The 27,851-nt window shown below is 40.4% G+C and overlaps 1 protein-coding gene across 8 annotated transcripts in view; it reads right to left on the bottom strand.

Annotated features, from left to right (window-relative positions):
* Positions 1-27,851, bottom strand: part of FARS2 (phenylalanyl-tRNA synthetase 2, mitochondrial) — a 228,705-nt gene that overhangs the window by 48,039 nt on the left and 152,815 nt on the right. For 6 of the 8 annotated variants that reach the window (XR_007776807.1, XM_050970549.1, XM_050970546.1 and 3 more), the window contains one exon: positions 26,929-27,080. The exons of 1 other annotated variant lie outside the window; for it this stretch is intronic. Coding sequence is in view for 6 of the 7 variants with exons in the window: in XM_050970549.1 (XP_050826506.1) it covers positions 26,929-27,080 (152 nt within the window). In the remaining variant the exon portion in view is untranslated. Of the gene's footprint in view, positions 1-6,350; positions 6,424-26,928; positions 27,081-27,851 lie in introns of all 8 variants that reach the window. One more of the 8 variants, XM_050970550.1, reaches the window with a different exon arrangement.

Raw genomic sequence — 27,851 nt, forward strand, 5'->3', positions numbered from 1 at the left:
CTTTTCCTAGATTACTCTTTTTGCTAGTATTTCAGGACCATTTTTTCAAAGCCAAGCCCTTATAGAGATACATTCTGATGCTCTTCCTCATGTGGAATATTTCTTTACCTATCGGTGTTTTAGTGCATCCATTCAGTGGGGAAAGTCAAGGCAACAGTGTCTGACCTTCAGTTGCCCCTACGACTTCAACTGCACATATTTACATTACAAGGTCCATGTGATGAAGCAACAAGGATTTCCATTTTGAGGGCCAGTTTTTAATGATGCAGCTTCAAAACAAATAAATGCTTTCAAAATTTGACTGCTTTCTAATGGACAAAGAAAATTGCACCTCCTCACCCCCACAGAGTCCTCGGCTAGCACTGGATCTGAACTGGTTATCTCAAAATGCATGTTTTTGTGCAAGTTCACCAACTGATTGGTGTGTTCCCTGCAAGCCAGCTGGAATGAGTAATTTTAAAAGGGATCTTTGGGTTAATAACAGTTTCCCAAACAGTTGTCACTGAAGACTACGTGTGCAGAATAAATCAGATGAAATCTTAGAATATGATCACGATCAGAAGTGAAATTCCTGCTAGAATATGTCTATATATCTTTAAATGTTTCCTATAAAATTCGGGAGTAAATAATCTCATGGAAATAAGGTTTACAACATACAGGTTGTTGTGCCACACAGTCTTATGCAGGCAGCCTGATATAACCAGCCACCTACCCCTGAGCTGCCTGATTTATAGATTCTGAAATTAGAGAAACTTAAGAATGTTGGACTACACTAAACCACTCATGAATGCAGCTTGCACACACAATTTTTGGATAACTGTGTATCAGCTAAGACATGCAGAGGTCTGGAGCCACTGCATGGATTTGTACTTTGTAAGCCCACTGCTTTTGCATGTAGCAAGTTTGATACCAGCAGAGCTTTGCTTCATTCAGGCATCACTCCTCACTCCCCTGGGATTCAGAGCTGGCAGCTGGGAAGGAGGCTCTGCAGCCCCCGGGAAAGGCTTCACTGGAGCTCCCCTCAGAGTCCTTCAGAGACTGACTGCCAAGTAAGGGCTGCGGATATAAATCTCAGCTCGGGAGTGGGAGAGTCATGTTCCGGTAAGATGGAAAATAACAGACGATGATACTGTCACATGTTGTGGTTTGGGTGGTTTTTTTTCCCCTCAAATCCTATGTAATCTAAAAATCTTAATTGGTGATTTGGTAGAGAAAACAGATTGAAATTATCCGATGAGGCATTTTCAAGTCAGAAGCAGATATAAAATGAAAAGTGTATTATATAGTTTGTCAAATGAAGGCACACATGATTCTTACTAAGAATTTTTATTAAGAAACTCACAAAAGGAATGGAAGTTTAAATTTGCCACAATGAAAGACAGGCGAAGTTTGAAAAAAAGAAAGGAGTGCATTTAACACTTGCTGAAGGAAGTTAAGCAGCTGTAGCAAAATAAGCTCTCTTTTTGCAGAATTGGCAAGCATGTGGCAGTAATAACCAAATTTTGATCATGACTTTATCATCAAAGATCCTAAGTCCTCAAGAAAATACTTGCAGTCTAACACCTCAAGAAAAAAAAAAAAGGCAGAACTAAGAATCTCCATATTCAGTTATTTTTAAGGAACACAAGTCAGACAAACAGCAAGCCAAAATTCTAGAAAATTGAATCTGTACTTTCACACTTGGAATTTTAAAGTTGTCAAGACTCTCAAAAAAACACATGCTAAGTTTGGAGGGCTGTGGTAAAAGAGTTCTGGGGAAAAAAAATCTGTTGATAAAACTGGCTGGCAAATCATGCCACATAGGAAATCTCCTCTGAAAATGGAGATTAAACTTTCAGAGTAAAGACACAACTTTCTTTGAACATGCCTTGATTTAGTCTAATGCCTACCGCTGTCTACAGAACAAAGTCAAGTGAAATTTCAAAGTCAGAATCTCACGAGTGCCTCATGGATGAGCAGCAGGGAACAGAATCTTATTTTAGGACATATATGTACAAGTGAAAAGAACAGAAAAGCAAGTAAAAGGTGAAGGAGCACCAAGACTTCTGCCTTTTGCCTACTTTTTATTTAATTAGCTATAAATGAAAATTGCAACTGAGGCAGACCCAAATGGTTTTGAAAATCATACAGTATTATGGATTTAAACAGTTTGTCAGGACTGAGTCTTTCTGCCTGAGTAACTATGATCTGTCTTAGGCCATGAACTGGGAACTACACGTTAAAAAAAAGATTCAAAAAACAGACATTGATGCCATCCACAGTATTGAGAAAGGTCCTAGAGGTACAAACCATGACAGAAGGCTATGAAGTGTATAAACCTTTTTTCCTTTCTCCTATAACAGGGAGATTCACTGCATAGGAAACATGGGGAATAAATCTACTGCTGCCTTGGCCATCTCCCCAGAAAAGGGAGACTTTGCAGGTAGAGCACAGGACTAGCAATCTCATCCCTGGAAAGTCTGCAGTACAGACTATCCCCAGCAATGCATGTTCTGCAGTAAAACAGTTTCCAAACTTGTGATCTGACTTTGTCAGAGTGGATTAATATTAAAATGACTCGCTGCGGCATTATTCAACTATTAAAGGAACCCAAGAGAGGAGAGAAGCATGTTCCTTAAAAAAATTAAACACAGAACTAAATTCTCACTCAAAGTAGTAATAGTAATCACAGAATCACACCTGGGAGTCTAATTTGCTCCTGAATTAATGAATAAAAGCATTATTTTTTCATTTAGCAGTAATCTTCATTAAATACCACCATTCACAATTAAAAGCAACATTGTAACTGAAGAAAACAAGAGTTTTAAACTAAGATCTAGAGATGAAGTGTTATTCAAAGGCTGGGAGGGGGAAGAAGGCATAAGAGAGAATTTCTGATAGCTGAAGAGCCTGAGTAAACAAACCCACTGTTGCAGTGAGGAAGGGGGAGCCAAGACAAGAAAGCAAAGTGTGAGCTGGGAGTGGAGTAGGGGCATGCTGGGTCAGCAATACAGAGAGAAAAATGTATAAAAAATTTTGAAAATAGTCTTATTCATCCTGTGCAAGTTAGGTGTGCTTGCTAGAAATTGATTAAAATGCAGTAATATATAATGGAAAAGAGTATATTTCAATAGCTTGATAGGTTGTTGAGTAGGCAATACAGCCATTAATTATCTGAGCCCTTTAAATCAAAGCTTTTATGCATGAAATAACAGAGTTTACATGGTTCACAGAAACAAACATACCTAGGCAGATGCAGAATACAAAAAAGCACCAGAGAAACCTCAGCATTGTGAGTCGCCAATTAACATTTCATCACTTTAAAGGTACTGTAAGCTTCTTCCTTCCCCATGCCACAAAAGGATTTCTTGCAAGATCAAGACTTTTGTCAAGAAGGTGTAACTATAACAGTACTAACTCAATAGTTATTCTTCTTACTAGAGCAGTAAGTATATTTTCATCTTCTGCTTAACTAAACTGCCTACATAACCAAACTACACTGCCTACATAACCAAACCTCCATTTGATCATGTGAACTGGTGTCAAATAAAATCAAGAACTTGACAAAAATGCAATAGCTCTCCCAAAGTTTGAGATTCAAGTTCAGGAATAGGGCTGGGTATGGTCAGAAGCCTGAAAGGAAAGAACAACCAAAATCCAAGCTGCAGCCTGGAAAAGCTGTGGACTTCTGCACTACAGCAAGCACACAGTGGTTTCTGTCTCTCTGCCTCACATGGGAAGACAGATGGACTCACAGACAGACATTTCTCTTATGCAGCAATCTACTGTATAACCCTTTATGGGCCATTCTGAAGTACATTCTGACCTTCTATCAAGATCGTTCATTTTGATATGGGAAAGAATTTTTACATTGAGAACAACCATTTACTGGAATAACTTCCCCAGAGGCATGGTGAAGCCATGGTAAAACCTATCCCATCACTGTAGCTTTCCAAGACATGATTGGACAGTGTGCTAGACAAGCTCATCTAGGCTCCCTTTTCCACAAAAGGTTGAACCCAACATGGGTCATTCTATTATTTTCAGCAAAATAGGAAATTTGCAAAGTTAAAGTATAACAACTGGCTTGAGAAAGGTGTATGGGATGATCAACACAACCTGCTACAGGACTTTTAGTAGGAAACATGCTGCTCTTCCTCTTGTTGAGCTCTCCATTTGAAAGAGTTGTTATTCACATTAAATACACAATGAGAATTAGAATAATGTTGATAGTTATCTCTCTCACAGGATGCTGTGAAGACTGATATGTTCACATAGATTATTCTAAAAATGCAATACAGAAGAATAATGTTACGCATTATTAGCACTGGTAGAATAGTAATACAGCTTTATATTAACTCAGCATTCCACAAACAGCTAGTAAATTGCTACTCAAAAGGTCTCTTCTCCTTCCAGCATTCCTCACAGATTTCTTCCAGCTCCCAAGCTGGTTATTGAGCAACTTATAATGTCATTTTAAAAGACTAACAGGCTTCCCTTGAGGAAGAAAAATCTCAAGACAAAACATCTCAAGCAAGTCCTCCCATTAAAACACTTCTACGCAGAGATACTTAGAAAAGCTGAAATAAAATGACAGTAGAGATAATGTTGCTGGTAGATTCTCAACTGTGCTTAAAATGACCAAGAAATCTGATGCTGGATAATATAAGAGGCAGCTTTACAAGAGTGTCTCTTGAATCCATTTAAAAATAGACTGCTAGTGAAAATCTAAAAAATTGCAGAAGTTTTTTTTTCCTCACACATGTAACATATTTTTCAAATAGAAAACACAATAAATCATGTGGCATTAAAACTATCACTTTGATAGGTAATTACCTGAGCATCATAATCAATAGATTTCTCTGTGTTGTCAAATGAAATAAAAGACAAAATTAAACCTATCATCCTTCCATAATTTAGTGTTTCATGATTAAATTTATTGAGCCCTTTTTCACACTTGATTGATACACTTTGATTGCATGATTAAAGACAATTAAATTATTTGAAATGCTAAGCTATTCTCTCCAAAGAACTAAACTGGCACTGTCACCCTGTTTACTGTCAGTCTGTTCAGGATGGTAGAGAATTTGTATAATGGATTGCCCGATCCAACTGCATCCTTCTAGTCCCTGAATAAAACTTCAGCCTTATTGAGAAATTAAACACATGTGCCTTTGGCTCTCATACCCCTCATTTTTATACCAGTTGGGCTCCTGTTTCATTTTCCTCACCATCACCTTCTTCACCTACAGTGAAACCAGGACACAGAGGATCCCATGCCCAAACAAAACAAACTCTTCCAAAGAAAGGACACTCTGGTCAACTATTTTATTTACATCTCATTAAACTAACAAGCATTTCCATTCCCATTCAGCTCTTTCTAGGTTTAAGGTGCTGCACTGTAATGATGGACTGATCTAATTGATTAAAAATATTGACTGCAGAGAAAATTCCACAGGTAACTGGACATAGAGATCAGCATGAAAGGCAAATAAATTAATATATAAACAAACTGGATAGTGATGGTGAATGTAAGGAAGATGGAGGCTGGATTAAATTAATTGAGCTTCAGGTCAGATATCTGGAAAGACTCTTTCACCATGAGGACAGGCAAGCAGTGGAGCAGTTTGCCCAGAGAGGCTGTATGATCTCGATCTTTAGCAGCTTCTGAGAGCAGACTGGATAAAACCCTGAGAGACCAGGACTGAAATCAGTGTCAACTCTGCTTTTAGAAGGTTGGACAACAGAACCAAAATGAGGGACAGGTCTGTAGCCTCTGGGCAAAGGAAAGGCTGGCAAATGAGTCAGGCAGGGACAGAAGTATATGCCTTCTGCAGCAATAGGTTTACTGGAAAGAGGGATTTTATCTAGGTTTGAAGAACAGTGAAGAGAAGAAACTTGCATGAAGAGTTTGAATAGTTTAAACAACTTACTTTAATGGCAACACTGGGCAATACAATTCTAAGCACTAAGAAATAACATCAAATTCTTCAGAATTTTATTAGGTACAAAAATAATCAAGTTATAGAAAAGTATAAATGCTCAAAGATAATCACTTTAAAGAGTCCACAATTTAATAAGAAATGTAATACAGAAGTTTACTGTAAAATTTAAATTCATGGTGTGTAAATCTGGGGGTTTCTTTGCTGTGTAAGTTCTACCTATAAAGATTATTTTGTCTAGAAAAATTCATGGGAATGTTACCAAAACAAACTCATTCAGCCTCGTTTTCTCCCAGTTCCATGACTTTCACTCACACATAGTCTCTGTTACAAAAACACACCTACCCAAGTTTCCAGGCATTAGAAGTAGCTCTGTAGTTTTCTATGCAATAGTGTTGAACTGGAAGTTATTAAAAAAAATCCTCATACCTGGACTGCACCTAAGGTGATGTCAGAAACAGATTTCCTTCAGACTGAGAGCACCAAGCAGTGGAACACCCATCTGTAAAGCAGTGGTTAAAACAGTAAGAGGATCCTGCCCAAAGTGAAGTCAAGCTATAGACTAAGTGCTTCCCTTTGGGTTGATTCTAGTGGGATGGAGGGATTGCAGATCTTTGGATCCTGTATAAGAAACATTATCAGAAAGCCAGCAGCTTTTGAGGAACCATAATGAATGAGGAGCTGAGTGACCACATGGACTACAATAAGGGGAACACAGGTCCCACCAGGGAGAGATGTCCAGAAATCACAGGCAAAGAATCTGCCTCTGTATCCACCCCTACTTGTAGACACTGAATTCTGCAGACCACTGCAGGGAAAAACAGTCTGGCACAAATCCTGTGGCACCTTTCTAGGACAAACAATTCAACAAGGTCCCCAAAGTACCCCTCTTTCAGACCAAAAAGAGGCAATACAGAAAGTGACCCGATTCTAAAAGGCTCATCTTTTAAATTCTGAAAGCTGTGGGTTTATTCAATGTTTGAAGAAGCCAGTAAGTCTCTTCCTGGAGTTTATTTTTTTCCAATGCCAATATTTTTTTTCCAGTACCAATATTCCCAGTTCCTCAGGAATGTTTGGATATGAATCACTCATACTTTAAAGGAATTTTGTGAGATAAAGCATCAGGAAAAAAACCTCACTGATTCAGTAATGTTATTATTTGAAAGAAATGCACAAGCCCATTTGGATGTTTAGAAAGAAACTGAAAAGTGATTCTTAAAAAAAACCAACCAAACAAGCCACAGCAAAACTCAAAAGGATTTCCAGTTATGTTTTAAGTGCAATCTCTGCCATTTCATCTTTTTTCATAGGTGCTACTGCATCACTGAGCAACAGGAGTGCAATGGGCAGTTAAGTGTCAGGGAGGAAAAGGGGACAGTGTAGGGATAACTACACACTGTTACAAGAGCTGTTGATCCAGAGGACACAGCCATGACAGCTGGATACAGAATTTTTTTGAGCCATGCAGTTCATCCATCATTTACTCCCCCATTTAATCTCAAACACTGCCATTACCCCATTCCCATCAAGCTGTGCTAAATGGCTCCTTCCTCAGAAGCTTGCAGGGCACGATCTGCTCCTCCTCTGCCACTACCACAGACATGTCTCTGTTTGCAGCCCTGACAGCTTTCTACAGCCATCTTTAGCATCCTTTCAGACCAAAGTCTTTCTGCCTCCTTTGGCATTGCAGGTCAGGCAGACAACAGGGAAAAGGGAAGATGCTAATTGCAAATCAGCTGTGCTGCAGATCTTCCTCACCTCACATTTCTCTCATCAGTACCTTCTCCTCCCTTGCTTTTCTGGCTTGCACCAGACTGTATTTGATTGAATTCACAAAAACACTTGGAACCATTGCTGGTGTGACAGACAAACAGCAACCACGTGCTTGAATTGTAAAAGCAATTTCAAGTCTCTGAGTCGTAGGCATTTCCCAATTAAAGAAGCACAAAGTGGATTTAAACACTGCTTTTACACACCAGACTTTAATGCCACCAGGTTTCAGGAGATCTTTGTTTTTTTTAATCAAAAACCAAAATGAGGATACAGGGGGGGAAATGAGCAGCAGCCTGCAGCAAAAATGCCCAGATTTCAAAGCTGTGGAAAAAACCAATTTCAAGTTACTGAATTACACCATACAAGAGCTCTTTTGGGCCAGACCAAAGTCTACATAGCCCTGTCCTGTCTGCAACAAAGAATATCAGCAGCCTGTCCTTGGAGGACCGCCCCCCATGGAAGAGGGACCCATGCCACAGCTGTTTTGGGAGGACTGCTGCCCATGGGATGGAGCCACATCACAGAAGCTCACAAAGAACTGTCTCCCGTGGGAGGGACCCCAGGGTGCAGCAGAGGAAGGACTCCTCTCCCTGAGCTGCAAGAGAAATCAGGGGTGATGAACTGACCAAACTCTCATGCTCCTGCACCCCTGTGCTGCCAGTGGTAAGGAGGGAGGGGCTGGGGGGAGAAAGGTGGGTTTTTTTCAAGGGTATATTTTACTTCTCATTATCCTGCTCTGATTCTGTTTAGTAATAAATTCACTTTATATCTTTAATTTGAGCTCTTGGAGCGTTTTCGCCTGGTCCTCATCTCAATTCATGAACCCTTTTTGTTACATCTTCTCTCCTCTATCCAGATGTAGCAGGGGAGGATGAATGAGCAGCTTTAGTGGGTGCCTGGAGTCTGGCCAGTGCCAAATCATGGCACTCCATCACACCACACCCTTTTAAACAGTCTTGAGGACTGGATGTCTGAAGCTAAAAATAGAATCAATGTGCATGTGTATTAGCATGAGCCTCTCTGGGCTCCAATCCATTCTCAGCACAATATCTGAGATGCTTCTGTGTGTCTTTCATGAGTCAATAAATTCCTCTGCATTAACTCAGTCTCCCCACATGAGCCTTTGGCATCTCTGTCACCCTCCTGCCAAGGGCTCCTCCTTGCTGTGGAGCTGGTTCCTAGCAGTTTCACTTGAAGCACACTGCTTTCTGTATTAGAAGCCATGAAACCATCCCTACCCATCCTCTCTAACCAGCCCACGATTTTCTAAATCTCTATTTACCTACCAAACTGTCTCCACCAGAAGTGGTTTTCTCAGTCATTCCCTTGCTCTGACTATTCCTGTCAATTTTCTCTGAATTTCCTCCATATCCTTGTTGAAATGGAAATCCGAGACTGTGCACAGCGATCAGCCTACACACAAGAGGGAAGCATGGAAGCCCACAGCCTCATCTCCCTTCCCACATGCCATCCAAGGACTGGTAAAGCATCAGTAGCATGGTGGATTCACAGATTCCTATTTTTGCCCCTGAGTATTACCTTTCCAAATAAGAGAATGGAAACAACACGAGGCTGATGGTCATATTCATGTCAAGAGCAGCACTGAAGCAAACATTTCCTTTGACAGACCTCAAGGTGGCCCAGTGGGGATTTGGGGCTACCCTCCAGCCCATCCTCTCCTTCAGCACTAACTTGCCCCAAGGCATCAGAAGTGCCATGCATGCTTTGCAAATGCATCTCTCTTTCAGGGAGAGGGCTGGATGCACACATCCCTCTCTCACTGACTGCATCCAGATCTGTCTATAGATCTGACATCATGTTTATTTACTTCAAATGAGAATTCCAATTATAGCACCAAATTATTCTGAGGGGGTAACAACAAAGATGCTGCTTTAGGTCCAACATGGATTTATTTCAAAGCGATTTCCAACATGCTGCTCAGCAGCAGAAGTTGTAGGATTGCACAGCACAAGGCGGGCTGCCAAAACTGAGCTCTGCTGCAGCTGAGCAGGCAGAAGTTCAACATAAACAAAAATAATTGAAAATGAAAACTGGGGGAAGAGGAAGGGGAGGGGAATAGACAAACAAACAGGCAAAGGCCAATGCTGAGAAAGAAAACCCTAAAATTCACAAAAACATTCTCAGCAAGGAAGGAGTACACCCTCATCTTAAGAAACAGTGCAAAGGAAGCATCCTAAAATGGGCTTGTCTCAGCACTGCTAGGAATTTTGAGAGCCAGTAAAAGATTTTTGATTCAGCTGCAGCTCAGATGAGCTTCTTAACATGCTCAGAAAGTGGCTACACATTTTCAGACCATAGGAGCTCAAACATGAGTGTGGCTTAAACTGAAGCCTCCTGAAAAGCAGGAGCAGAATCAGTACCATATTTTCTAACCCTTCTTAAAATAACAGCATTTAGCTCACAGAGCTAATTACTTAAAAACTAAAAGGAACTATTAAGTCACTTTTGTAACTTTGGCTGCTCAGGTGCTTGTGCCACTCACTGGGAAAAGCCACAGAACTGTAATTTCAGAGAGACTTTGGAATTACAGATAAAGTAAGAGCAATGTAACTTGAGTGGAGCAGGTTGGGCTTTGCAGACAATTTACTGAGGTTATTTTATTTACTTTGACAACATCTGCTATGTTGATACTGTAGTCAAACCTAACAAAAACGTGTTTGCTAGATGAAATCTACAGCCATAGCCTGGAGAGCAGCATTGGAGGATCAGCTGCTGGAAACTGGAGGCAAAGATTCCATGCTAGGACAAAAGGATGACCTGAGGTGGTCACAAAGAAATGAATTCTCTTCAATGCTTCCAGGCCAGAAGAAAAATTGTTTTGGTATGCTAAGCACTGTTTTTACTGAGCTCTTATCATTTGTTGCTATTTTGGGGCATTAAAACACTGCACCTCAGCAGAAATTCAATGGAATTTCAGGGGAAAAGGCACCCAAATAGGCACTACTGCAACTGAGGAGCCAGTCTGAGCTCAGGAAGCACTGGGATAAAAGGTCTTAGGTTGTCTTAAGGAAGTAGCAGGAATTTCTCTGAAAAAGTGTTAGGTTAATACATTTCATTATTTGCTACCAGAATTAAATAGTGCTTCTCAGCCTGTTGCAAACACACCACTGAAATGACTGGAGAAAAAAAAAAATCCCATGTACTTACTTCTACACACACAAAGTCTGAAAGAAAATGACCTCACAACAGAGCATTCCAAGTATAGCACAAACATTTGTTGACAATAAATTAAAAAACCCCAAATATTTGAGGCAGTGATACCTCTGTTACAGAACAGAGGTAATACTACCTAAGATTAATGGTGGCTTTTTCTTCACTCCTGTCTCTTCATCCCAATATCCAGTCCAGCTTTTGACTTGGACTAGAAACACAGGTAAACACAGGTAAAAAACCCAGTGTTGTTGTGGGTTGATGCTGATTGGATGCCAGGCACCCACAAGGTCTGCTCATTCATTCCCCTCTGCAGTGGGACAAAGGAGAGAAAATTTCCTCTGAGAGAAAGGGTTCATGAGTTGACATTAGGCCTGGGAGAGATTGCTCACTAAACACCATTATGGGCAAATCAGGCTCAGCTGGAAATATAAAGTGAATTTATTACAAACAAAATCAGAGTAGGATTATGAGAAGTAAAATAAACCCTTAAAAAAACACCTTTCCCCCACCCTTCCCTCCCTCCCAGCTGCACCTCCTACCCAAGCAGCACAAGGAGACAGGGAATGGGGTTATGGTTCATCACCCAAGGCTTCTACCACTGCTCAGGGAGATGAGTCCTTCCCTTGCTGCACTGTGGGGTCCCTCACACAGGAGACAGTTCTCTGTGAACTCTGATGTGTCTCCAGCTCATGAGCAACAGCTCCCTGTGAACTGCTGCAGTGTGAGTCCATCCCACAGGCAACAACCATCCCAAAACTGCTGCAAGGTGGGCCTCTCTTTCCACAGGGTGCAGTCCTCCAAGGAAAGGCTGCTCCAGCCTGGAAGTAGGGCCCCCTCTCTCCAGTGGGTCTCCAACAGGATCACAGCCTCCTCCAGGGACTCACCTGCTCCAGCGTGGATTCCTCCACATGGGCTATGGGTGGATCTCTGCATCCACCGTGGATCCCCATGGGCTGCAGGGGCACAGCTGCTTCTCCATGGTCTGCACCACAGGCAGCAGAGGAATCTCAGCTCTGGCACCTGGAGCACCTCCTCCCCTCCTTCTGCACTGCCCTTGGTGCCTGCATGTTGCTCCCCACCTTGGTTACCATGGAGGTGTTACCATCATCTCTAACTGGCCCAGTCTTGGCCAGCAGTACATTCATCTTTGGAGCCACCAGGATTGGCTCTGCTGGACATGATGGAAGCTTCTGGCAGCTTCTTACAGAAGCCACCTCTGTGCCCCCCCCACTACCAAAAAACAGACTATGAAAACCCAATACAAGTGTAAATAACCGTATTACAAAACTTATTGCCAAAAAAATAAACAGAAATAAAATCCAGCAACATAATAAGAGAGTTCACTGCAGGAAAGCCATCTTCCAACAGATCAAGAATTTTGCTCAGCACAAATACAGTAAGCAAAACCTAGAATCTTCCCAAAGGAACAAGAAAAACAAAACACTTTAAATATTATAATATAAAAACATAAAATCATAAAAGTCAATGCCATGGATACCAGCTCACTCTGACCTCCACATCTAAAAATATATGGAGATAATAAAGGGTCCTTGAGTCAGACAGCAAAAGTTATTAGTTAAGAAAGACGACTGAATTAGGAAGGACTGACAAGATCAGGGCTGTTTATCTGAAAGAACAACAGGACTAAATAAATAGACACAGTATGATTAAAGTTAATTAAGAAGTATTTTTTTTCCTTGCCCTCCTACTACAAAGTCAAACAGAACTAAATCACTTTTCAAATTGATACTTTAAAAAGAATGGGTGGATAACTTTTAGGACTCAATGTCACAAAATACTAGTGATGACAAGAACCAAGAGGATTAAACTGCAATTGGCTTTGTATATGAACAGTCCCTGCCATTCCACTATAAGCAAACAGTAACAGACAGGGATTAGGAAGATGTTCTGTAACAGAAATATCATTATCTAACAGTTTAGGGAAGGATTTCATACATCACCCTCTGTGGCATCCCAGTTGTGCTACTGCTGGTTACATGACACCCACCTAGAGGGACACTCATCAGATCACTCCAGCACCCCGTGTTCTACTACCAGAACTGTCTGGTGGCAATAGGTGTGAGCTTCATGACAGATCTTCCACTGGAAAGCATGTGTGCATCCTCCAAGGCATGCCTGTTCTCAAGCAGCTTTGATAAGAGCAGTCAAACTTCTGCAGTGAAGGTAAATCTTTTGTAATCCCAGTTGCAGTGCATAATAATGGCAAACTCGCCTTCACTTTTTAGTCTTTTTAGTCACCTGAGAGTTTATTTTCCATTCTGTCAGTACATCTTTTAGTTTAATCTAAAAGTTAATAATTTTAGGATTTTTTTTTCTTTTGAGACACAGGAACAAACTACAGGCAAACCCAAGAGCACCCGGATTGCATCTTTCTGACTCTACTCAAAGAAACTCACTGATGCTCTTCCAAAGCAATTTTGTTTCTTTTTAACACAGTCTCCCCACAATGTAATATGATTCTTTGTGAAAAGGCCATTCTTCATCCTCCAGTAATGGAAAAGCTGATAGTCCTCCCAGCACCCCAAATGCCTGCCCATGGTAAATAGCAAACCAAACAACATGATGAAGGAATATAAAGCAGGTAAACCAGGGTGTGCTTGCAGTACAAAGTCAGAGTCCAGCTTGGCAAAGGCAAGGTCAGCAGTGGCTGGTTACCTCCTCCATGCCTTCCTTCCTAGCCCCATGCTTGCAAGTGTTGATGTTACCATATGTAAGGAGAATCCCACATTCCTAGTTACAGCTTCAGCTGCTCTTTCATCTTCTATGCTTGACTGGTCTGGTGTTGCAGTATGAGAATATTTCATAATAAATCTGTATTTTCATTTGTCCTTAGTAAACCTGGGGATGATTGATGTTTAAGTCAGAGTTGAGCAGTTTTCACCATGCATAAAACTGTGGCTAAGCATAGTATAAGTGTATTCCTACAACATCTAGGTGCCTCCTGTAGTTCCAAAATACCAGAAAACTGGAAGGACTTCTGAATGCAACTGTAATGCAAATCTCATTATTAACTACCACTTTACTGAGCAAATATCAACATCTCTCTCCTGAATAACAAGAGCATTTCTAACCCCAGTCATCGTATTTCTTAATGGAGAACCAAATTCACTGGCAATAAAGTCCAGGTTCCCGGAAGAAAAATTACTCTGTGCTCTCAGTAGACAGACTGGGTTTTAATGAGCAAGGAAACCACAAAGGGCCTGATTCTAATCCCACATAAGTCAATGGGATGGCTTCTTCTGACTTCAGTGAACTTTGGAAGGAGATCTGAGGTCCTGATTTTGCATTTATTGCACTGCCAGCTTCACTGAAACCACAGGGAGTTTCAGTGTCACTCAAAGAAGAAAAGTTCTTCAAGAACTAGTATCACCCCTTTCCCCAGTATGGAAAATTCCCCATTATAAGCAGAAAAAAGAATAATAAATTGTTGAGAATTTAAGATTGCATTTTCAAAAAAAGAATTCTTTGGGATGACACTCAGGAGGCTCATCTTGTGCCAACCCTGATAGTGAAAAATGTATTATATATGCTCCAAATGTTTTATATAATCTTTCCCAATATCACTTACAGGTGGCTTGCTGACAGCATATTTTATTTTCAAGTCTACTTTTTTTAGTAGTCTTGTCTCCCAGCACCAAAATGGTCTGTTCATGTGGAACTGGTGGAATGTGTTGGAACAAACTAATACACTGGAATAGTAACTTACCATGGATTACAGGCTGCATGGGGCCTTTTCCTTTACAATCTATAACACAGAGCTTAAAACACATAATGTTTTCCCCTGGTATGGTATTTTTCTTTCTACTGTTGTGCTATGCAAGACATTACTTCAGTGCACACCTTCTTTAATGGCCTTAATAAATTACCTGTAAGCTTTGAGTTAAGGACACAGTTCTTCAATTAAAACTAATAGCCATAATTGCAGCATCTCTCTAAGGTGCTGCTGCTCTCTGTTGGCTATACACCATGGAAACACAGCTGGGCTCAACAAACAAGAGCTCTTCAGGACCAAGCACAGCACTTCCTCCATTTGAGAGTCTGACCAGTCACAGATTTTAGTTCTTGCCCATCAAACTTGCAGCACCTTCAGCTACTTGGCTATCACACAATGTGTGCACATACATTATTTCCCTGTGGATGCTTCTTTTTATTCCTAATTACAATGAAAATGAGTTCCCACAGTACCCAGTAATTTCAGTGGGAGCTGCTAACACTTAGAAGCCCTGAAAATAAGGACTCATTTTATAGAGCCAAACCCAAGAATATCTGCATTAGCAGACCGTAAGAAAAATGTCTGCCTAAGTGACACAATTAAACACTTGGCTTTGTGTAATTGAGCCTAGCCACTGTCTTCAAGAAAAACTTGGATCTGCTGCACCATCCTGGTTGAGCTTCACTTTCCCTATGAACATCCCATTTCCCCAAAGCAACTGAAAGCAATGTTCTGACCTAAACTGTTAAAATTCCATTGTGGCTTGTCAGATGTGTCACTTAATACTTCAGTCTGTGTCGTTGGCCCACAGGATGAGGGTGGCAATATCTCAGCTGAGAACCATGAGTCCTTCATATATCAAGGTAATAAAAAACCCCCCCACAACAACTACATTAAATCAGTCTTCATCTATCTCCTTTCTGGTGTTCATTCACAAAGAATGAAGAATAATTCATTTCCTTACTATTCATCTGTCCCACATATGTACTAATAGGCATGAAAATACTAAACATAAATCTTTTCCTCATCCTCAGAATGATTTTTAAAAGGCACCCTTCTCTTGCATTTCTGTGTGATGCCTGATAAATAATAGATCAGTTGCATGGTGTTCATTTTAATATTAATGTTATCAGACAGCATTTGAGAGAACTGGGGCAGAAACCCGAATTCTGGAAGAATTTGGTATGGCAGCACTCACCATCCAGAAGTATTTTTTTCAGCTCAGGTCCACCTCTATAATATACAGACATTATGGGGTGTGCAGGACCATGAATTTCCCTTCAATTTACCCAGAGACAAGGATGCTGGCCACAACTTTTTAAAATGAATTATTTAAAATTAACTGGTAGGTTAAAATAAAATATCCATCAAACACAAAAACAATGGGAAGATACTGTGATCTGCTTTAGGAATCCTGACATTTTTTTTGTTCTGTAATTAAAGAAAGCCTTGTTTCCTCAGCCTAAATGTTGACATTTCCCAGTATGGAGATAAGCAATCTTTGAGCTACAAAATGCTTTGATTCAGCTTAAGAAAATTCTTCCTAGCTATAGGGCTTTATTTATGCCTACAAAAAATATCTTCTGGATCCATAAAATATAAAAAACTAGGATTAATTATTTAGTGCTATATCCATCACTCTTCCATGCAGTACTAGGAAGCATATAAGGACTTTTTCCTCCCATCTCCTATCCTGGCAGCTTTACAGAATGTATGCTTAGCTGAATCTAGTCTAAGAATTAGGGGCCAGGCCACCTTGTTATCGCACTCTACAGTTCTGAGAAAGGCTTTGTGTTGAGTGTAAATACGTGCAGGCATCACACACATGCAATTCCCAACACACAGAGGACAGTGAAGTTCTTCATCACCCCAAGGAAAGTGTGCTGTGGCTGCCTTGGAACTGTGGCCACTTTCTGTGGCTGCAAAGATTGTTGTAAGCCATGAGCAAACAGAGCCACCTCTACCTTCCCATGAAGATCTCTAGTCAAGAACTGAAGAGAATCTAAGTGAGCTCAGGATGTGCTACAGATGTGCTGCTTCTCCACACTGCTCGGACACTGCAGAAAACAAACATGTCATACTTGCACACTAACATTCATTTAAAAGCTGATTTAGGAGGAGAGGACAAAAGTTACATCAAGGATACATCTACTGTATTAAAGAAAAATGACTTTCAGGTACAGACCAGACACCCAGCCACAACACATTTCTGTCCCTCACCCATATTCCTTTGCAGGGATTCTCAGCCTGCAGTGTTGTCATCCATCACTGGTGGCCTTGACAGGACTGCTCCACCTTGACTTCCTAGACTGTACTGTTATTGTGGGAGAATGAATGGGGCAGGGATAGAGACCAAGACAAGAAGGGAAGGATATGGAGTCCCACCCTCAGACAGCAGAGCAGAGCGAGCATCACAGGCAGCAGCAGACAGCCAGAGCACTGGCATAGGCAGAGAAAACAATTTCAGTGAGTAGAGAGGGACAATACTCATCATCTAACAAATGTGATTACAAAAGCTTTCCTTCTCTGACATACTCACATCCATCACAATGCTGCTCAAACTCTAGTACGCTCACCATTGCAGACTAGGAAAAACAGTTCTGCACAGAAGTAGCCTCCACCTCTGTTCTACAAGTCAGCAATTCATGAGGATTTCTCTGAACTCAGAGGCACTCATGAGCCTATTGCTATCCCTTGTGCATCCTGTGGCAGCTGACTCCCTTAGCCATTTTTCACTGTCCCTCTGCTTGTCAATAAATCACCGTGCTAATTCCTGTGACACCTGCTGTGAAGTGCTCTGGGAATTGTGGCAAAGATTTCTGGGCTGCATCTGAGAACTGGTGGTGAATGGCTGACTTCAGGTTGACATGATGAAGAAAGGTTAAGGCTCTTCAGCTGAGCACCCTCTTAGAAATGATTCATTGTGACTCCAGCAATCCCTTTTCTATACACCAAGTCTGTCCTCTGCATCTGCCTGAACACGTAAGGGGTTTGATGCTTGTCCTCTGTGTTGCTCATGTACTTAATTTTCCCTCTCTTATTACCTGGGAAGGGTGATTACATTTCCTATGGAATATCACCAGTGATACATCACACTTAAGGGCTGTGTCTCCCCCCACCCTCTAATGGGAACCTGTGGCTACTTCATCTTTTCCTTCCTTGAATACCAATCCTCCCACGAGCCTGTGTGTTAGCCACCAGCCTCCCACCAAAGAATAATGGGACTCCTACTGACGCTCATTTAGAGTAAATTATTTTCAGTTAGTAAAGACAATTCTCTCGGTGAAGATTCTGGAGAGCCAGGGATGGTACAGCAGAACACTGTCTGCCCCACAATTGATTTGAATACAATGGTTTGAAGGAAACCTCAGACTTCAATAGGAACCCATTAAGAACAGCTATTTGCATGGTGCCTGTCTGAACACTGAGGACAGCAAAGAAAGTAGAATCTGTCTGTCATGGTCAGCTGATTATTCCTTTTTTATTCTTCCACAATTAGATGGTCTTCAAATAAACATTGGCATCAGAGATCTGAACTAGCAGTCACAAGCTGTGTAAAAAAGACATGGGTCACAGAATTCAGTTGATTTTTAGATAAAGCAAGATATTTTGGGTTGTTTTGGTTTTTTAGGTTTTTTTGTTGTTGTTTTGTTTTTTGGTTTTTTGGTGTTTTTTTGGTGTTTTTTTTTTTTTTTTTTTTTAGAACAGTTCAAGTGCTTGCTTTTTCTACTGGAAAGACTTCCCCACTCCTCTTCTCATTCCTCTCATAGTTCTTCATGACACTTGGATTTGGATAGGGAACTGCTATCTGTGGGACTGTTAAAGCAACCCAAAGGAATTAAGTATCTGAATCCACACTGGAGTTCAAAAGCTGTAGGCCAAACAGCTAAAAAACTTTGAAAACGGCGATTAACAAAAGTATGCAGACAGATTCCAAGTCTACACATACACAGATAACAAATGCAGTGCTGAAAAGGTCTCCTTCCATATCAAACAATACTTTCTAGCCTGTGCTAGGGAAGTGCATGCTCATTTTTGCTATCTCTGACTTCACCCCATTTTGTACTACAAAAAAGCTGGAACAAGGGTGTGCATATATATGTACATATTAACTAAATTGATTCTCTATATTCATTTCAATCAGGAATGTTTTACCAGGGAGGAAAAGGAAGAATTAAAAGCCTCTCAGTCCCATTTCCTCAAACAAAAACAAACAAACAAACAAACAAACCAAACCAAACCAAACAAAAAACCAAGCCCTAGCAGATGGATGCTGTGGGGTCCATAAATGTCCTTAACACTGTGCAGGATATCTGGGAAAGCTAAACTCCCACAGTCTCAGTCCTGGTGGGGAACAGCAGGGCATCATGATTGCTATAAAGCAGGGAGTGCAAGATCTGCTGAAGCCATGTATCAATCAGCCTGGCAGGGTTACCTTGGAGTTACTGACATGGAGCGCAACTCCTGGCTCCTTTAAATTTCTTTTAGGCAGTCAGGATGAAAACCTTATCACCTGAGAGCTTATCTCAGCTCTGCTGGGACATGAACAGAACCCATATGTCTTCATAAAGCATCTCTTTCTGAGCAGCCCAGTGTTTACTCTAAATTAATTTGGCCAGAAAATCCCTGACCACCTCCAACAGGGGCTGCTGCGAGAATGGAGCTGCTATTTCTACACAGCTGCTGCTCTAAGGAGAAAAAGGCAGGGAGGAGGAAGAGCCTGAGGAATAGCTGGGGCCACTCTGACTGTGAATCAATCAAACAGCACTGGCTGTTGGGTTGGTCTGGGGCACAGGGAGTGCCTGATACACAGATTTACCAGAGTGAAATGTGCCCAAACTCCATTACACACACATCTCCTAAGTTGAAGCCCACAAGGCAAAAGAATCATAAAACTATAATTGAATGGTTTGGGTTGGAAGGAATTTTAATATTATCTAATTCCCAACCACCTGCCATGGGCAGGGACATCTTCCACCAGACTAGGTTGCTCAAAGCCCCATACAACCTGGGCTTAAATATTTCCAGGAATGGTGTTAAGATATGGTTACTAAAATTATTAGAGACATGTTTCTGCCTGAATTAAGGAGCAAAAACCACCATAAGCTATAGTCAATAGTGCAGATTTTTATTTAACAATAACTGTTAAATAAAAATTAAAAAAAAAAAGAAAAGAGGGAGAGACAAAAATATAGAAAAGGGTGGTCAGAGAAAGGGAGAAAGAGATTAATAGTAAAAAAAAACCCCACCATTGTGGATGCTGATGGCATCCCATTGGTCCTCTTCTGATGTTCTCAGTGGGAACAGTCACCTCTACCAGAGGTGGGGAAGCCCACAAAACAGAGTCCAGTGGCTTTATTCACTCAGGATCAGGGGGGTACACCCAGGCAGGCACCTCCCCTGGCACATTCCCTGGAGTGGGGAGTTTTACACTGGATGATGCAATACTTTGGATCAGAGGACACTTCAGGAGTGTTTGATGGTTTATGACACCTTCAGCCTTTTATGACACCTTATGAAACATTACAGCAATTACAGCACATCAGCAGGGATGAATACCCTCAAGCTATGTATGAATGTCCTGATACTACTCCAGAAGGGATTCTTCACAGCTGAGGCACTTCTGTAAGAACTTTGGCATGATAAAAAGCATTTTCCCTGCTTCCAAGGATTCGCCTCTTATTAGCCTCTTCCTTTATTTTGTTCAACACCCAGCTGGAGCCTCCTGTGATAGGTAGACACAGCCCCTCTGCACCTGGGGGAAGTGTTAGATTGTTTGAGTCATTAACCATCAGCAGTCCAGTCTCTCAGAATGGGGCATCCACAACTTCTCCGGGCAACCTGTTCCACCACCCTCATAGCAAAGAATTTCCTTCTAATCTAAACCTAGCCTCTCTCAGTTTAAAGCCATTAGCCCATGTCCTTGTAAGAAGTCCATCTCCAGCTCTCCTCCAGGCCCCCTTTAGGTATTGAAAGGTGCTCTAAGATCTCCCTGGAGTCTTCTCCAGGCTGAACAACCCCAACTCAGCCTGTCTTCATAGGAGAGGTGCTCCAGCCCTATGAGCATCTTTGTGGCTTTCTCTGGACTTGCTACAATAGGTCCATGTCTTTCTTATGTTGGGACCCAGAGCTGGAAGCAGCACTCCAGGTGGGGTCCCACAAGCACAGCTAGCCACACTGCTTTGGATGCAGCCCAGGATACAATTGGCTTTCTGGGCTGCAAGTGCATGGTGCCATGACATGTGGAGCGACCAATACCCAAAATCTCATCAGCCAACACCCTTTCTCTGCAGGGCTGCTCTCAAGCCATTCTCTGACCAGCCTGTATTTGTGCTTGGCATTGCTCCAACACATGTAGACAACCTTGCCATCAGCATGGCTGCAGCAGGAAGGACAGAAAAGGTTCTTATTCTCAAGAAAAACCAGGTGGCATTGATCCTGGTCAGGACAAGAAAGGGAAAAGAGAGAAGATGGACTGGGGGTCCTACTGTAGTGTATTAACTAGCCACTATGTAGTCATGCTCTACTGTTACAGCTGAAGAAAGGCTCAGAAGTGAATCAGAATCCTCTCACAGATCCTTCCATGAACAGTTAATCTTTTTCAAAAATGTTATAGTCTGACATTCATGTGACCAAATGCAGGGGGAAAAAAACCAGAGCTGGAGAACATTTTTCATTAATTGAAAACCAATTCTCTGCTAGCTACTGTCAAAAGCAGCTTCTGGGTTGTTTTTCTCTGCAGAGAAGCTGCTGCTGGGACTTTGCCAGTTCAGCAGTTAAAGGTAATCGCAAAGAATCCCTCAGCAAATTGTAAAGTGCTCGGGCTGAAGAACAACAAGGTGTTTGGGGACTGACTTGATTGTTTTAATTTGCGTAACACCAGCAGCAAGCAGCACTTAAGAATTATTCTGCTTAATTCACCTATTCCAAAAGCAAGAAAAACCAAGCTAGCTTTAATGCATAAACCAGACCTAAAAGTATTTGATTTTATCTCCATGTAGATAAGGAAAATGCAAAATCTGGCATCTGGTGCAAAGTGATATTCTTCCATTGTATTTTCTATACACTAACAAGGAGCTAGGGGCATGCATTGACACAACACAGCAGTCAAGAGGATCTGACTCTTTGCTGTCAGATCTCTTCCTTTTACTGTTTGGAAAAGAAGAGACATAGGTCATCTGAGTACTCCCAAAATCTCAAAAGATGGTGCCACAGTGCACCTACCTTCCTCTTCACAGCAGCCAATACATTTCCTCTCACTTCATTTAACAGACTGTGACAAATGTGCAGATCTCACCCCACAAATGTGCAAGTAATTGACTCAAAGGCAAGAATAAATCCTTTCTTACCTATTCCCCTTATATTTTTAACAGCATAGCCGTCAAAACACAGCAAATCAATTTTTCCCCCTTACTGTCTCCACTCTGACTTTTCAGAATATTTTTAGTTGCTGTGATTAAAAATTTACCTCTTAAGTACACTGAGGACACAGTGTATGTCTTGATTACAATTCTGTATAACTTTTTCAGTCTACCTATGGATCTTTCTTGCAAAGGAAGATGTGGAGCCGTATCTTTCCTTACTTCCCTTATCTTTCTAACAAAACATAAATATTAGTAACTAACTTTGAAAGAACATTAGGAAAATAACCTCACAGCAAAATGCAGAAAATACATTTTCAGAATGAAGATGTGAGGCCGTCACATGTCATGGGATTACACAAGACACCTTACACAAGAGAAACATGGCATGCTAAACTGAAAAACACACTTGCAGGTCTTGCCCAAAGCAAAGATAAAAAACCTCAGCATTTCTGTATTCTGTCTTTGGTGCTGCATTTTAGGGGACAAGTTCTCACCCCTGGACTCTTTTCTCTTTCTGTCCTCTTCATCAAGGACAATGTGGGTCACAAATGTCTTGTGCTGCTTCTATCACATATTCTACCATGTGTGATTAACCAGTACTTCCTCTATTACTTTGTCCAGATATGCTTTATTACCATGCCTGAAATCCTGCATGTGTGCAGCCACAGTACTCATCTGAATGTCACCAAAACTGTATGAATGAAGGAATGTAAATCCCTCTTCCTGGGATTCTCTGCATTGATCTGCTCATTCATAGCAGGCAGAGACCCTTCTACCTTTTGACTGCCATTCAGCCACCCTTTCTTTTTTCCTGTGAAATTTGTTTCCTATCCAAAACTGGAGAAGTCTTGACTATTGAAAAAGAGAATACTTTCTGATTTAATTTCATTCATATTGATTAGACAGTTTAGACAAGTTGAGTAGTAGAAGGCCTAAACGTAAAGATATGGAGGATAAAACAGCCATTGCAGAAAGTAAGGGAAACACCCCTTTCTTTTCTTCTTTTAGTATCAATATAGTCCAAGATTTTTTTTTTTTTTTTTTTGGCAAATGTTTGTTCACTAAAATGTTCCAAGGGGGAAAATGTCAGGCACAAATCCTCACTCATTGTGTATTTGCACAGCAATGCTTAAAGGTCCTTAAAGATCTCCAAGGATTTGAAAGAAATAATTCAGTCAGGTAGCAAAAACAGTGCCACTGCCTTCCGGTGGCTGGTTACACGGCTCATGGGGCAGCTGACAACTCCAGGCAAGTCACAGTGAACTCATTTCACACATCATGCATGGAGAAACACATTCCACCATCCAAGTGTAAGAAATTCTAACTGTTTGAAGCTAATGCATCAAGCAAAAATAGCTGCAATACACAGAATAGCTGCAATACACAGGTGGACAACATTTTGCTCACTGCAAAGAGACACTTCTCTGCTTTTCTTACAGATGGCCTGCTCCTGTTCTTGCCAAAACCACCACAGCTTCACTCAGTTTCCTTGGCACTTAGAAAAGTCACAACTTTTCCCTCACATATGCTGGCTGATTCTTTATATACCTGAGTAACAGGTGTGTTCCAGCCATGCTTTGCATTATTCATCTTGGATGAAGTTAAACCCTGACTGTGTGACACATCACACATTACTCAGTTTACCTCAGTGCTGTGTTTTGATTTTGCTCGGTTAAGTTTACCTCAGACACATTTAGGCTGGAACAGTGTTTAATTACCACGGCACAGAGACTTGGCATTCTCCTAAATTTGTGCTTTTCAGCAATGAGACTCTTTTCTGCTGTATCTTTAAAGTGCCTGCGCTTCCTTAAAAGTTGGTTGTCTCAATATTATTACCTTACAAAGCAGGTAATCAAGATTTACTTGATTTCAGGCATCTCTTCCTTGCTTAAACAATTACTTGTCCCATGCTTTTTCCTGCCCCCACTTTCCTTTTCCCTATAGAGAAATACATTTTCACTGCTAATACACACCATAACTGCAATGTACTGCAGAATGGGTATCAGTCCAAAGCCCAGTGAAATCCTGAAAGGTTTCTGAACCACAAAAAAGGCAACTACACAGTATTACACAGGCAGCCTCTATAAAGGACCTTAATTTAAAGACCTCTTTTTGTGTTATAAATTAGTTTTATTTGTGTAACATTTTCTACCTTCAGATCTTTATAGTCCACTAACTAAGAAAAGCAGTTTAAGAAGGAAAATGAGACTACCAAACGTCCTAATTCCTCATGAAACTGGTGTTCTTAAAGGATTAAAAAAATCTGAATTTTAAATTCTAGAAGTGATTAAATACAAGCATGAACTTAATAAGCTGCTAGTAAGTAACTAACATTCAAAACAGCAGCACTGCAGTTTTTCCAGTCCCAGACACTTTTCTCCCATCCTCCACAGCAGATCCACTAAAAATTCAAGATAATGATTACAAGTACCTAGATCTGTAACATACAGATCCATAGCAACACTGAGGATCTCTTATGTTAATTTCTGAGCCCAGAGGCTTTTCTGCAACACTGAATTAAAGAAACCACTGTATCATTCCCATAACCAGATGATTATCGAGGAATTAAGACTAAGCAGAAAACTCTTTTCAAAACGTCAGTCTTCGAAGGCCCTTAAAAATCAAACAAAATTACTGATGTGGCTTGCATCATCAGTTCTCAAAAGTTTCATATCTACACACATCCTGTTCTAAAGAGAAAGGGCAAAGTAACCATTAAGAAAGTCTTCATTTATGATTCCTTGTTAATGCAGTAGATAGGAATTACTGATTTTTAATGGGACATTTGAAGATTTCTTTTACTGTTGTTGCAGGTGAAAAAACCAAGAGGACTACAACATCACTTACCAACAATCCATTAGTGTCACCTCTCAAATTCTTCAGATGTAAAGGTGAGAAATTTTCCCTGCTTAAAGTGTCAAAACATATTTGGATGTCTGCTGAGTGAGGTTTAAATGGTTTAGAGAACAAAACTAGTACAGGTCCTAAATCTGTGTGACAATTCCCCTCTATTTGCAGAAGTGACAGAGGGAACCAGAGGTGTATTCCTTGAGGAGGAACAACTGTCATCCCTGGAATATGTTCTGTATGTGTCAAAGCATATCAAAGGAGAAAACACACATAGGAGAAAAGCAGAGTAGTGAATCCTGTGCCTACCTCACCACTCTACTAGTATGGAAGCCAATATTCTCAGCAAAGAAGAGAAGCATAACCTGTGAGTTGAGCCATGACGGATGCAGTGCTGCTGGCAGGCTGTCACAGTGTATGTGGATTTCCCCAGTAAGATGCTCAGAGTAATCACAGAATAATACTGCTCCTGTTTGAGGAAGCAGGGAACAAAATTTCTCCAAACTTTCAGACTTAGAAGAGCTGTCTGCCCTACACATAGGATTTTCCCCTAAGAGATGATGTAACAATGAAGATATTTGCTGGTTTGGTATCACTGAGGAGAACGTAGGCAAAAAGTGGCAATGAGCACTGAGGTGTTACACATACAATAAACTTTTGGCATGAATGAATGGAAGGACCAGTTCCAGAATGGGGCTCAACAATCCAGTTTTCACCAAAAAATTTTGACTGTACTCTATCAGAACCATCATCATAGAAGACAGCAGGATCTGTGTGCAGAGCCTTCAATGTCTACGTACTTGTGTTAACTGATACTATGGTGCATTCCAAGTGACAATAAGAAGTTATCCACACCTGCAATAAACTTGCTTCTCAGTTTCCCTGAAAGATATAGTCTGTTCTTTACAATGAAAAGTACTCATTATCTTATCCTAACCGGTATTCCTCTTCTGCACACACCATCTTGAGTAAGTTAAGATCCTTTTGCATGATTTGCATATGAGAAAGACTCAAGAATTAATGACTCAAAGCTTTAAGATGCCCACATAAATTTCATTTCTATTTCTGTTTCTTCACACTGCACAGTCTCATATAACACTATACAAAAAGGGTAAAAAGGAAAAAAAACCTTCAAAAAAATAAAAATCCACTGTAATGCCATGAAAACTAGGCCATAGAACAATCTATTCATCTGGCCTGCATCACATATCAAATTCAAAAGAACAACAAAGTTAAATACCTGGATGTAGAAAGCAGAAAATAAAAAAATCTATAGGTGTTGGAGAACAACATGAAGCATTTTCCTGTTCTCTTCAAAAAAGGTTTATTATCTGCCTTCCTACAGCACTTTAAAAAGTCTCAAGACAAATTATTTTAAACCTCAGCTTAAGAAAGCTAGATAGCCAGCAGCTTTTCTACTTCTTGATTTGGAAAAAGCAAATTGAAAAACAGTACATATGTAATAGCTGATACTTGTCTGCTTTTGAGGCAGCTGTTATAACCAGTTGGACAAATATCCTGCGCACTCCCTGGTCATGTCAGTGCTGCATTGGTGTTCTGAAACCTGAGAGATTGTTCAACAGCATATAAATAAGTGTCAGAAAGAAATGAACAAGGTCTTTTTTTTTTTCCTCCCAGCTGAACACCAACAATAGCATTCTGCAACAAACCATTACTAACACTGACATTATAGTAAAGGTCTACTAGTGTGTCAGGACTACAGAAGAAAGGAAGAGAACAAGGAGACCAACTTCATTCACTAAGCAAAGAGCAGGACTAGAATGTCAGAAACGCTCTGGACAGGAGCGTCACGCACTGCCAAATGTATTGAGGAAGGCAGTTGCTCACTGTTGCTGTCAAAACCTGAGCACAAAGCATTGGGGTAGTCTGTATACCAAAAGCTCAGTACTAGTGGAAAACTGAAAAATAGGTAGTATTTATTTTAAGTAAAAAGTTTTGGTTTTTTGGTTTTTTTTTTCTGCAGGAAAGTTTTGGAGCTAAAAAAGGAAATGTGCAAATATTTTAAGATCGAGAACTTCTTGGTATACAGAACTAAAATATTCACAAAATATTTATACTATGACCACAGGAAAAAGGTATTAAAATTTTTACTTACTTTGGATGGGCAAATTCATCCAGTAGGACAACCTTTTCTATCAAGTCTCCACCAATGGTTCGAACCAAATCATAGAAATCATTCTGAGAGTATGTCTCAGAAGGCAGCCAGAAGGAGATGTCATTGATCAAAGGTGGATATCGGCTGAGTGGCTAAAAGAAATTTAAAAACATACTTTTATACATGGTTGGACTTGATAACTATATCTACAACTGTTCTGAACTTACATAACACACCAAGTTCACAGTTTAGAGGCTTTTTAAAATGGTCTTTGAAGGGCAAACTGACCTCATAATCGACTGAGATGGAAGATTTCATACGATTAAAAGTCTTTCAAGGATCCCTTCATAAAAACTTTGGTTTATTCATTTATAAGAAAAATCTTTTTGTTTGCTAAAATCAATTTATGACCCTGAATACACTTTTGCAACAGAGCTGCTTAGAAGGAAGAGATACTGTCAAGTGGTTTTTCACTGGGTAGAACTGCAATTTTTAAAAGCATTTTCCAGACTTTTTGCAGATTCAAAATTTCTTGTCACATTCAGGTATTAAATTTATATGCATTTTATAGGACTCTTATATTACACAACATATTTATTATTTTTACTGTCAAATTTTTAACAAAATCTTTTAAATAGGCACCTTCTTATTAAAATGTTTTAATAAGAAACACACTTTGGCTTAAAAAGTGGGATTAGTTCACTTTCTGGTGGATTTTGTAGATATTCAAACATCTACAACAACACAAAAGGTATGGCTGTTAACATAGTTATTCATTCCACAAGTACCACAATAGGCTTTTAAACACAAAGGGGAACCTTTGCTGCCCACATAGAGTGGGCAGATAGTGTAACTTGTTATTTGTAAAAATAGGAAGAGAAAGAGAAATGAAACCAGAGAAATGAAATGATAATTAACTTTTC

This window comes from Serinus canaria, chromosome 2 (assembly GCF_022539315.1).
Source record: "Serinus canaria isolate serCan28SL12 chromosome 2, serCan2020, whole genome shotgun sequence".
NCBI classification, from domain to species: Eukaryota; Metazoa; Chordata; class Aves; order Passeriformes; family Fringillidae; genus Serinus; species Serinus canaria.